The sequence below is a fragment of the Medicago sativa genome, chromosome 8 (genome assembly GCF_051527215.1).
Source record: "Medicago sativa cultivar Bolivia chromosome 8, Bolivia_mono, whole genome shotgun sequence".
Classification (NCBI taxonomy): domain Eukaryota; kingdom Viridiplantae; phylum Streptophyta; class Magnoliopsida; order Fabales; family Fabaceae; genus Medicago; species Medicago sativa.
In genome coordinates, this window is record NC_140756.1 from 83808252 (window position 1) to 83820229 (window position 11978).

General features: G+C 33.4%; 2 protein-coding genes across 3 annotated transcripts; both read left to right on the forward strand.

Annotated features, from left to right (window-relative positions):
- Nucleotides 1–2998: 2998 nt before the first annotated feature.
- Nucleotides 2999–5707, forward strand: LOC146902386 (uncharacterized). The gene is made up of 4 exons (XM_085739210.1): nucleotides 2999–3234; nucleotides 3436–3563; nucleotides 4107–5037; nucleotides 5176–5707. Exons 1-4 carry the CDS (start codon nucleotides 3066–3068, stop codon nucleotides 5184–5186), a joined length of 1239 nt encoding a protein of 412 aa, XP_085595336.1. The 5' UTR covers nucleotides 2999–3065; the 3' UTR covers nucleotides 5187–5707.
- LOC146902387 (uncharacterized) lies at nucleotides 2999–10056 on the forward strand. Of its 2 annotated transcripts, XM_085739212.1 has the most exons (8): nucleotides 2999–3234; nucleotides 3436–3563; nucleotides 4107–5062; nucleotides 5625–5715; nucleotides 6663–6737; nucleotides 7911–7972; nucleotides 8061–8130; nucleotides 8862–10056. In XM_085739212.1, exons 4-8 carry the CDS (start codon nucleotides 5677–5679, stop codon nucleotides 9729–9731), a joined length of 1116 nt encoding a protein of 371 aa, XP_085595338.1. In that variant the 5' UTR covers nucleotides 2999–3234; nucleotides 3436–3563; nucleotides 4107–5062; nucleotides 5625–5676; the 3' UTR covers nucleotides 9732–10056. The 2 variants fall into 2 exon arrangements, with proteins under 2 accessions (XP_085595338.1, XP_085595337.1); XM_085739211.1 differs by lacking the exons at nucleotides 2999–3234; nucleotides 3436–3563; nucleotides 4107–5062 and having other exon boundaries at nucleotides 5579–5715; nucleotides 6663–7211; nucleotides 7384–7972.
- Nucleotides 10057–11978: the final 1922 nt, after the last annotated feature.

The following is an 11978-nucleotide window of genomic DNA, read 5'->3' on the forward strand; positions in this document are numbered from 1 at the left end:
TTTTAGTTTGAAAAAAGCATTCACCTCCCTTCATGTTTACTCCGTTAATCACCGTTTACAAATTTTCTATCAAATATAATTGTCAAATATTGAATTATTATTAGACGTTACTGTAAGAATAATATATTCTAACAGTGTTTTGTTTATAGCTTGAACTTTTGTTTTAAATTACAAACTAGCTAGTATCTAACAATAAGTACGTTTAGAAATTAGCTAGCATTCCAACTAGGATACTCAATCCATCATGCAACCATAGTGGGTGAGAATAGTGCAAAGACTGTAAACAGAGATTTTTTTTTTTTTTTTTGAAATAAGTTTGTAAACAGAGATATAACATGGAAAAAGGAATGTTGCTATTAGGCTATGTCTTCAACTAGGTCGATACTCTCAACAACTAGCAATTATTCCCAAACATCAGAAATATATTACTAATAATAGAAGGAATGAAAACAATGAGTGGACATTAACCGAACCTAAGTAATTGAAAGTTAATTAATGAAATCCATAATTAGTAAATAAACTAAATCTATCTAGTGTGTTTGTGGTGCAGATCAGTTTTGAATTAAAATGCCATTTGATCTAGAATAAAAGTCACATGCGGTTTGGTTTGGTTTAGATGATTATTCTAAAAAAAATCGAACCAATTTGATCAAAGTATATGCGGTTTAACTTGGATCGTTTTTTGGATATCCAAGATGTAATATATATATATATATATATATATATATATATATATATATATATATATATATATATATTATTTACTTTAAAAAAAAATTAGCAAAATATATTAACGAATTACAATATGAAAATTATCGATTATTTTTTTAAACATGTGAAGTAATAATAATATAGATTAAATTAGTGCAATATATAAGATTAAAAATCAACAAGCAACATAATAATGCAATATATAATACTAATAAAAGAATAAATAAATATTAATAGTTACTTTTGCAAGCTTCGTATTAGTTTTGAGAAAGTGACCCGAAATCCGATCCAATCCTAGCGGTTTTTACGTAACAATATCCAAACGCATAAAAAAATATTCGGACGATTTTTATTTTTTTTATCGGTTTGTGGTTTTATTGTGGACTGGTTTGGATTTGAACACCGCTATATATACCATAATTTGCAAATTATCTACACAAATATTTATTAGGTAGGATAGTGAGTCTTATACTTTAACCTAGAGTTGAAAAAACGTTACAACGTTCGGAACATGTACAAATTAGATTAGGCTACAATAATCATAAACTGAATAGAAATTTTTATTAATTGAATTCAACGAATAAGTAGATGTTCATCACGGAACCCTAATTAAAAGAGGTTTAAATTGCATATGCTAACATGTATCATTACAAAGAAAAGAAAAAACACACTCTATAAAACAAGAGGAGCTGCCTTAAAGCTCCATATGCTTAACCCTTGCTTTGTACCGTCAACTTATAAACAAAATCTAGAGAAACATTTCCTTCTCTAAAGATGTGAAATACTTGTGAAATTATAGTTAGAGTTAAATATACTTTAATTTTGGTCACATATTTACAGAATAATTAGCCTCTCTTTTCACCATTTATTTTTGTATACACCAACCACCCATCGAATCTCTTACCAAATTATTTAGAACCACATATCGTCATTACGTGTTCACCATGTTATTGGCATGTTTTCTTTATTCTGCTTTCTTACCATTCTCTCATTAGTTTTAACTCTTCGAATCTCATGTGTTCGTAAATTCGTTGCAAAGATTACGGTAATCACTTGGTCTACACGATGTTTAATTTTATGAGTAGCATTTAATCACCTCTTTGTTGTTGAGAAGAGTAATTTTTTTTTGAGGAAAGTTGAGAAGAGTAAATTCAATTCTAAGTTTAGGTCATTTTAGTTTAATTTGTGGACTAAATCCATGCATTTATTTCTTCATTAGAGTGAGCCCTCTACATAATAACTATTTCTTAGCTTCTAAACCATCTCAACCAAGAGATTAAATGATTTTATTTTACATTTTTTAAAATGGTTTTTATGGAATTACTAAAATTTAATAAAGATAACTAAAATTTAATATAAGATATTTCGAGCTCATTTTTTTATAAATTAAAAGAGCATTTTTCTTTTTGTTACAAAGGAAAAGGAGGCAGCAAGAAAACAAACAGGTACAAAAAAAAATGCCTAACAGAAGCTAATTATTCCCTAAGGAATAAAGTTCCATTAGCAACGCTTCTAAGAAGATTTAGCAGCCCATCAGGGGAGAAGCGTGAATAAGAAGGTCAACATCCGAAGAAGCTCTAAGCTTTATCAAAAAATCGAGACATTGATTCCCTTTTTTGAGAGTATGACAAACAATGGCATTACTTTGATGAAGAAGCTCTTTTATGTCTTGTATAAAAACAACATAGACATGATACTTCTCTAGGCGGCCGTTGATGAGATTGATACAAATGAGAGAATCTCCGAGTAGCAAACTAACTCCACAAAACCCAAATTTTGAGCTATGATCAACCCATGGTAAATAGTCAAAAGTTCGCCAAGCATAATATCATCTCGAACCCGTGATGAAACTAGAAAAGGCGAGATAAGAAAAAGCCATCACCGTTTCTCGTAATTCCCTAAAACCTATGTCCGATGGGAGAACCGTGACATTCGGTAGTTAAATGTTTTGCCAAAAAAAACATTCAGTAATTAAAAGAGCAATTTTAATATTCAGTAGGTAAATGTTTTGTAAAAAAAAACATTCAGTAGTTTAAATGTTTCAACAAAAGAAAAACAATCAATAATTTAAATATTCATTGTTAAAAATTTTAACATAGTAAAAGTTATTTGTAAAAAAAAATAGTAAAAAGACAGGGGGCAAAACATATATTTTGTTAATTTATTGGGCCAAAAATTGAACCCAACCATGAATATATTGTTGATTCGGATCGGATGGGGAATATCCTATCGGGTCAGACCCGTATAGCGGGTAGAAATCAACACGTGGGTCCCACTCTCGTGTTCCAATCTTCACCGCCATTGTTGAAAGACAAAAACAAAGCTCGCTCCATTCACGATTATTGGAAGCAAAAATGGGAGGTGGAAGTAGAAGAGGAAGAGGTAGAGGAAGATCCAACACCAGCGGAAGCGGTAGTGGAAACCCGAAAACCCGTAAAAGAGGTTCAGTTGGTAGAGAAGCACTTTTCGTCGAAGGTGGATTCTTATCCGATTGGGGTCCTTCCTCTTCCAATCGCAATTCAGGTTCTCTCTGTTTGATTTCTCAGAAATTTGATGCAAAAAATGTATTTTTTTCTTAATCAAAATTAGTTATTCATTTTCATTTAATGTAAAAATTGATAATTTATATCTGGGCTAATGATTTTGCTTCATGGGTATTTTTTATTTTTCAATTTGTGTTTTTCTATGCTTTTGGTTTGAGTATTTATTTTATTTGGGTTGCAGGTAGAAATGGTGGTTCAAATAACAAATCTGGGAGTCTACGTAGAGGAGAAGCATCCGGTTCTAAAAATGGATTTGCAAAATCTTTAGGGACTACTATTGCATTCAATTATTCTTCACCTGATGTACAGGTTTGTTTGCAACTTCGCATAATATCAAAGCTTATAACTTTAAGCATTTTTAAGGTTGTAGGTGAAAATGGATTTTCCATCTAAATTTGTTGATGCAAATGTCAACATATTCGATAGACCACAGATCATATATAATGTTACCTTCGAACATTTAAGCACACACTTCTGATAAAAGACGACACAAACTATCGGTCTCGATGTGCAATGTTGTAATGTTGTGTCGTGTCTTTGTCGGTGCTTCATTACTGAAAGATGCTTACTCACAAGGCTTCATCATAAATTGTTTGCACTTTGCAGCAATGCATTGTACAGTATGTGTATGTACACGTTTTGTGAGTGCATTTTCTCATGCACATACATATCCTAAAGGAAGATATTTAGCAGAAATTGAAAGTTAAATTATTTATCTCTGAACACATCCATCAACATAGTTTTATAGGATGTCTCTGATTTAAATTGTGTTTAACTTAATTGAGATCAGATAAGCTATGTTCATTGTTCATAGTTGCTTCAGAGTAACTTGCATTTATCGGTATATACCAGGAAGTCTCGCGTGGTGGGATTGGGAACAACAATGGAGATGGTAATTTAAATAAGCTGCGCCAACCTTTTGTTATGGTGGAATCCCAGCAGAATCAAATAATTGCTCATGAAGATCAAACACCTCCTTCAAAGCAGAACAGTGTGGAATATACATACAGTTATGGTGATTTTGTTTTGGGAGATAGTTCTCATAGAGGACTAGGTTTCCATGCTGAACATGACGAAACCCCAAGTGGCACTATCACATCATCAGAACAGATGCTACAATCAACCCCAGTTTTAGATTCATCGTCCTTTAAGAAGGATGTTGGTTCTGATGAGGATAGAAACTGTGATCAGATGGAAGAAGACTTGCCATCAAAGGTGTCTTCTAGTAGAAATTCAGGGTTTCTTTCCATTGGTGGTCTTAAGTTATACACAGAGGACATCTCAGATATTGAAAGTGAAGAAAATTACATTGAAAAGACATCTGATGAGGACGGCTCTGCGTCTTCTGAGCAAGAAGTACTTGGATCATCTGAAAGCGATTATTCTGAAGACACATCTGACAGTGATTCAGACATTGATGATGAGGTTGCAGAAGATTATCTGGAAGGAGTTGGTGGTAGTGACAACATCATCGATGCAAAATGGTTGCTAGACCCTGTTGTGGACGAGTCAGATGGTGATAGTTCTTCCAGCGGTAGCTATGGTGAGGCTTTGGAGAAGTTGGGTGGTATATCCCTTCAAGACGCCTCCAGGGAATATGGCATGATGAAAGCCCAACCATGGAGGCAAAGACCTGTAAAGAAGCACGTTCCTTTTACTCTGGATGACCTGATGCTCGAAAAGGATCCAAGAACCATTTCTGCTAGAAAGAAGCATGTTTCTCGGTTTCCTCATTCTTGGCCTTCACATACTCAGAAGAGCAAAGCCTCCAAAAGAATTCATGGTACGACTATTCTGCAACCACCTATGTCAAAGATCCAATGTTATTCCCTTAATTATATGCTTTTAATTTAACTAAACATTTCTTGCTGATTGAAATTACATTCCACATTTTAAACTTCTAAAGCATTGATTTTTTCAGTTAAAGGATGATATGGCCACGAAGATCCTTGCATTAATATCATTAATTAACCACAAAGTTTTAAATCCCTTGATTATTTGGCTGGATGGTTGAAATAGCAGGGCTGGAAAAAACTGGTTGTGAAGCAGTTGTATGTTTAATTTGTGTATGCATTTATCTATTATCCTAGTGGTTTGATGGATGAGCTTTGAATTCCACAAATCTTATGTCAGATTGTATACTTTTTTTTATTTTTAAAATATGTGTATATACATATACATATACATAGATTCAAGTTGATGGAAACATGTCACAAGCTCATCATTGAGATTTCACATTCATGAAATATTAACTTGAAATGGCTGAACTTCAAGTGAATGAATTTTAGATATTGGAAAAACACCCCTGCTCATGCTCACACACAGTATGGAATTCCAACCACTCATTTTGCTGACACATATTCTGTACAGGTGAAAAAAGAAACTTCGTAAAGAAAGAATTGCTGTCAAGCGTAGAGAGAGAATGCAACACCGAGGTGTTGATCTTGAGAAAATTAATTCGGTAAGGATTTCATCACCAAATATAGTTATTTCTGTGTTCTGGTCATACTATATCTAATCCCGTTTTCTTTTGTCTACCCTTTCTCTCTATTTATCTTTCAAGCACACTTATTTCTATTAAATATGTGTAGATCAATGAAATTTAGTTGTAACTTCTTGTATCAAAATGTGGTTCCTTTTTTTCTGATTTATGTGTGTCTGTGATGTTTCTATAACAAGCTTTTCGCGAACATCTGGTGACTCTTACCTAATCCTGTTACCTATATATTTCCTTTTTAATCCCATATAAGTTCTCTGACTCGATGAAAGGTCTTGTTATTGTAGTAAGGAAGTTGTGTGATTAGATTAGGATATGCTAACCCATTGATTTATTTGTATTTTATATCTCTGATGACCCTTGGAGTGTGGGATTTGGGTACATACATTTATGGCAGGTAACAGTTTGTGTGTGTTGCATTACATATACAGTCGTTGTAGGAGGCATATGCCTTTGAGAGGCATCAAAAGGAAGAATTGAAAAATTGTATGAGCATTTAAGTTCATTTTTATCATTTTTGTGATACTTATCACTCTGTTATAGATATAATAAGAAACTACCAACATTCAGGGTTTATTAAACTTTTAAGTTTTGTATTTTGCATTAATGCACCAGATTAAAAAATGCAACGAAGGTGTTTCTGTTATATGCAGTGTAAGCATATGAAAGAATTTGTAACTTTGTAGAACTCGTGCTCCACTCCCATGATTAGAATGAGTGTCCGATCCTCATCTTCTACTTTTTTGTGCATCTCAAAATGTCCATTTTTGCTCCTCATCAATCTGAATTTTGTTATTTATTGCCTTATATTGAATCACGTATTTCTTTGGCGTGTGTAACTTCTCTTCAAAGTTACCATGCTTGACTCATTTGGAGTTTTCCCACCCTAACTTTATTTTTTTGGATTCTAGAAATTGGAAAAGATTGTTTTGGAGGACGTAGACATGTACTCTTTTCAGCCTATGCATTCTCGAGATTGCTCACAGGTGAGAATCCTTTCTGTCCCAAATAGTATGGCCAAAAAGTATTGCTATTTCAAATGAATGCCGACTTCTGTTTACCTTGTGTACCTTGGCTTCTGTTCTATTTTCTTAAGGATATATAATTATTTTGATGATATTAACATAAATTTTAGAAATTAAAATCAAATTTAGCGTGTATTTCAAAAACACGCTTAAACCGTTGATTACAAAATGATATATTGCGGATACCAACCCACTTGGGTTAGTCTCGGTGGTATTGACTTGGTGGTATTGTGGATCTTAACCCATTGACTTGGGTCTTGGGAGTGTGCTCCTCCTCAAGGTCTCGTGTTCGATTCTCTCCGGTGCTAATTTGGGTGGGCTAATTTAGCTTCTTCAAAAAAATAATATATTGTGGATACCTTTTTCTATTTGTAAAACTCATTTATTAAGTTCATCAATATTATAAGAAATTGAAAAAAGATTTTTTATTTTATAGTAGTAATCTATGAAGCTACGTACACTCCTCGGATTAGGCGTGTCCCAGTTGTCGGACACGTATCGTGTCCGACACGACACCGACACTTGTAATTACACCGAATTATGTAATTTTCTCAAATTATTAGCGGTGTCGGCGTGTCGTTGTCCGTGTCGTGTCCGTGCTTTATAGGTAGTAATTTTTATATTAAAAATGTTTAATTGTAGTACATTAAATAAAGTTTTTATATTGGATTTGTAATTAATTAATTTTTAAAATTATAGATCTTGCATTATTAAATTTAGATTTCTAATTGGACGCCCTGTTTCTTTCACAACCAGGCATAATAATTTTGAACCAATTCAAAAATTGATTTTCAATTTAAAATATGAATTATAGTTCTATTTTTTTAATGCCAAATGTTAGCATTTGATTGTTATGTTGGTATTTTCTTCCATGCCAGGATTTGAACCACTGGATCTTTTTAACTCCTTTTTTTTTTTTTTTTTTTGAAAATACATTTAACTCCTTTAAACTCTTGGGTTGCATCCCCACCCCCACCCCATTGTAGCAGTGCAGTTCTAATTATGTATTCCAACTGCATTCCTAATTGATTATGGGACCTTATGATATTCATCTATTTAATTTGTCATGCACTTGTGTCAACCTGTTCCGAGCAGCGTTGGCCCTGTAATGATCTCAGTTCTCCATGAATATAGGTACAGCGGTTGGCAGGAGTTTATCAGTTGCGGAGTAGCAGCCAAAGTTCTGGGAAAAGAAGGTGATGCATCGTCTTCCCTTATTCAAAGAATTGATTGTTAGTGTCTACAGTTGCAAATTTAATATCTAGTCTGGATTTGTGGTTTCAGATTTGTGACAGTGATGCGGACACATTCTACATCGATGCCATCTGCAAGTGGTAGACAGCGCCTGGAAAAGGTTCTATTCTGTGGCATTACTAATTACATCTTGAAATTTATTCATTTATACATTGAATTGAATTTATGCTTTTCCTCCGGGTTTCATCACTGCCCTTGAGATACAGAGTGGCCCATCTTCCACTCATTTTTCCTACTCTTCCACCCCAATGTCCTTGAAACTTCAAAACATTTATTTGAAACATTTGATTGTTCAATTTAACCATTGGGTATTTATTCAAAACTTGAGATTTTTAACTGCTATTTCAAAGACTCCGGGTTTACAAATTTTCAATCATCTTTGCTGTAAGTTTTTACAGCAAAGACTGAGAGGCTGTTTGTTACTGTTTTTTTCTTTCAGAAAATAATCACTCTTTTAAAATATTAATCACTTCTGAGATCTTTTTGAAAAAAAAAAACAAATCTAAAAAAAACAAATAATCAGAAAACAGCTTCAAATGAGAAGCTATTGAGAGCAGCTTCTCAAAAAAAAGTTGTTTTTAGAAGAGAGAGAGAAAATACGTGTCAAAAGAGGAGGTAATTTTATAATTAAAAAGAATCACTTCATGTGGTTATATCCAAATAAACTGAAAATTATTTTTTAAAAAAGTTATTTTTATTAGGATAAACAAACACAACTCATTCTGCTTTTTCATAAAACCTCTAAAGAAATAATCTCTAAATTATTAAATGTCAAAATCATTTTTAGTTCAACCCGTAACAAACGGACTCTGACTATTTCGTGAACTTCAGTTGTTAGGAGTTGATGAAGAGGAAGTTGATTTTTCTGTCATGGATCCTATGAACAAGAAGTCGGTGAGTGAAGACAGAAGAAGACTGAGAAAGAAAAATGCTAAAAGGAATGATTTTAGACAGCAAGAACTTCAATTTGGCCAGAGCAAGACACCAAAGAACTCAGTCAGCAGAGACAGACGTAAAGTGAAGGACAATAGAGGGAGCGAACAAAAGAGTTCATATGCTAATCAGCCGGTGTCATTTGTATCAAGCGGCACAATCCACTCAGAAACTGTACAAGTTATTGCTGTTGATTCTGAAGAGACTGATAGTGCAGATAAGAAGGGTGCCACCAGCTCTGCTAATGTTGGTTCTTTTGAGGTACACACTACTGGTTTTGGTTCAAAAATGATGGCTAAAATGGGATACACTGAAGGAGGGGGATTGGGGAAAAATGGTCAAGGTATGGCTCAGCCCATTGAGGTTATCCAAAGGCCGAAATCACTTGGTTTGGGTGTGGAATTCTCTAGCAATGTTGATGATCCAGCAAGGGACAGTATCGGTACTTCTAAAAAGCATACCAAAAGTTCTTCAAGAGTTGGTTCTTCTGAAAAGCGTACCAAAGGCTCTTCAAGTATTGGTTCTTTTGAAAAGCATACAAAAGGATCTTCAACTTCAGGTATTGGTTCTTTTGAAAAGCACACAAAAGGATCTTCAACTTCAGGTATTGGTTCTTTTGAAAAGCATACAAAGGGGTTTGGATCAAAGATGATGGCAAAGATGGGATTTGTTGAAGGTTCAGGATTAGGTAGAGAATCACAAGGTATTACTGCTCCATTGGGCGCTGTTCGGTTACCAAAGTCACGAGGATTGGGCGCCAAAGGTTAGATGTAATGTGTTTATGTTCCTTTCTGATTGTGTATTATTGTCTTTTAAGTGTTGTGATCTTACGTGGTAATTTATCGTTACCGTAGAAAGACTGTCTAAAAATCACTGTTAAAAGTTATCTAGGTTTCTTGATTGTAGTTTTTTAATTATGGAAACAAAATAAGAAAACTCGGTCCTACTTTTATGGAAGACATGTAGTTTATGTATAAGATACCTGCTACATTGAATCTGACCATTGGATGAACTCGTGGAGTTTTATGTTTCTGTATGATACTGAAGCTGTACCAATGGACGCCCGTTTTAACAATTTGTCACTGATTAATCATATCTTATTCTTTCTTTTTCCTTTTATTCTTTCTTTCTTTATTAATTTATTTATTTTACCATCCTATTGTATTGCACCCCTTCAATAATACTAATAACGAGAATGATTATAAAGGGAAAATGAATTTTTTACTCAAGGAAATGTGAGTTAGTACGACAGCATCTGTTATCAAATCATGAAAGCTTTTAGACAACAAGAAAATCATGTCATTGAAGCCATTCTCTTGCAAACTTTATTTCTATAATAATGATAATGTTTTAGTTAACCTCTCATCATCATAGGGGCCATTTATGCCGTTCATATTTCAATTTAAACCTGTCCTGTGTTATGGATGAGAATGTTGTATGTTAGTTACATGTGATTTGGTGGTTTGAGGGAGAACATAAGGCATCAGAGTGATCAAATTATTTTAAGTCAAATATTCTGTTATGTTACCAGCATATATTTATTGATTATGAAAATGGTAGTATAGATCGGAGATCATTCTCTTTTATTGGTACGGAAGCACCATCTATCCCGCTGGTCAAATAAGATAAAAAGGTGTCACGTTTATCAATTTTATTTCCACGTTCTGGCATCCTCTCATTTAGATCTAGACCTCCTCACCTTACCTGGCTTCATGCTCAAGTTTTAAAATACTAACCCCTTTACGTTAGTGTCAATTCAAAGATACGTATTCAAAAAAAAAAAATTACCCCTTTAATCACATTCAAAGGTATAAAAATAACTGGGCATTCAAAATCACAATTTTAAACATGTTTAAATTATACTTTATCATTGTTAAGATTACATCACAAAGTAATATATTACTTTCAAAAATGAAAGATACAATATTATTGCCTTTTCATCAGAGTACTGCCTAATAGTAAACAATAAATGCTTATAATCTTTTACAATAAAAAAAAAATCTAAAATTGCTATTAAGTCAAGCCATAGATCCGAATAACAACACAGGTTAAACTCCTAACAAAACCTAACAATATTTGAATATGATTCAAGCTCTTTCAATTCAGCCCGTGTTAGGCAAGTAACCTTATAAGTTTCATTTCATTTTATAGCTTCTAAAGTTCACGGCAATGTTGCATTGGAACGGGAAAAAAAAAACTTGAATTGGACGCAGATTTCTAGGGTTACTGTGTGAGTGATTATGAGCTCAAATTTGACCTCAAGAATGAAACTGCATATTATAACTGGATCTGGATGTAGAATTTGGGCGCTCATATAATTAGCTTCCTTAGTTTTGCACAAGAATCCCAATTTAAAGAAAAGTATAGTGTAATTAATTAAATCTTACTATCTATTTTTCTTAATATACCATAAAAATTATGATAAAGGAATAAGAATAAGATACTAAGATATTAACGTAGTATTTACGTTTACAGTTTTAGTTTTGTGAATCCGTACACAAATGATCATAAATTAAAGTTATGATGGCTTTACGAATGGACAAAACACTCTAAGTGGAGCCACTTGACTTTATTGTCGGTTGCCTTATCAGTTAGCTGAAGTTTGATGATTAGAGTGAAGCTTTTAAAAATATGAGATAGATTATCCGAAATAAGATAGAAGTGTGATAACATGATATTGTGGTGATAACTCAACAAACAAAATGGTGAACACGTACACCAATACATCTTCGTGTTTCCATTCATCTTGACGCCGTAACTTTAATTTTCCAACCATTTGTGTACCCATGCATACACAAAACTTAAGTTTTGTACCCTAAACACAAGTAAAACAAATTGAGAAAAGGAGCAATCATGAATCTCATGATAAAAAAAAACCAAAAATTTAAGTTATGGTGGCTTGACGAATAGGCAAAAACACTTCAATTGATCGGTCTTTACGTGGGCTACCGAACTTTATTATCGGTTGCCTTGTCGCTAACCGAAGCGTAACAATTAGACCGAATCTCTTAAAAA

Coding starts and splice junctions, on each gene's coding strand:
- LOC146902386 (XM_085739210.1), top strand. CDS start 3,066: ATGGGAGGTGGAAGTAGAAGAGGAAGAGGTAGAGGAAGATCCAACACC. Junction 3,235..3,435: donor CTCTTCCAATCGCAATTCAG/GTTCTCTCTGTT, acceptor TTTGGGTTGCAG/GTAGAAATGGTGGTTCAAAT. Junction 3,564..4,106: donor ATTCTTCACCTGATGTACAG/GTTTGTTTGCAA, acceptor GGTATATACCAG/GAAGTCTCGCGTGGTGGGAT.
- LOC146902387 (XM_085739212.1), top strand. CDS start 5,677: ATGCAACACCGAGGTGTTGATCTTGAGAAAATTAATTCG. Junction 5,716..6,662: donor ATCTTGAGAAAATTAATTCG/GTAAGGATTTCA, acceptor TTTGGATTCTAG/AAATTGGAAAAGATTGTTTT. Junction 6,738..7,910: donor ATTCTCGAGATTGCTCACAG/GTGAGAATCCTT, acceptor CCATGAATATAG/GTACAGCGGTTGGCAGGAGT.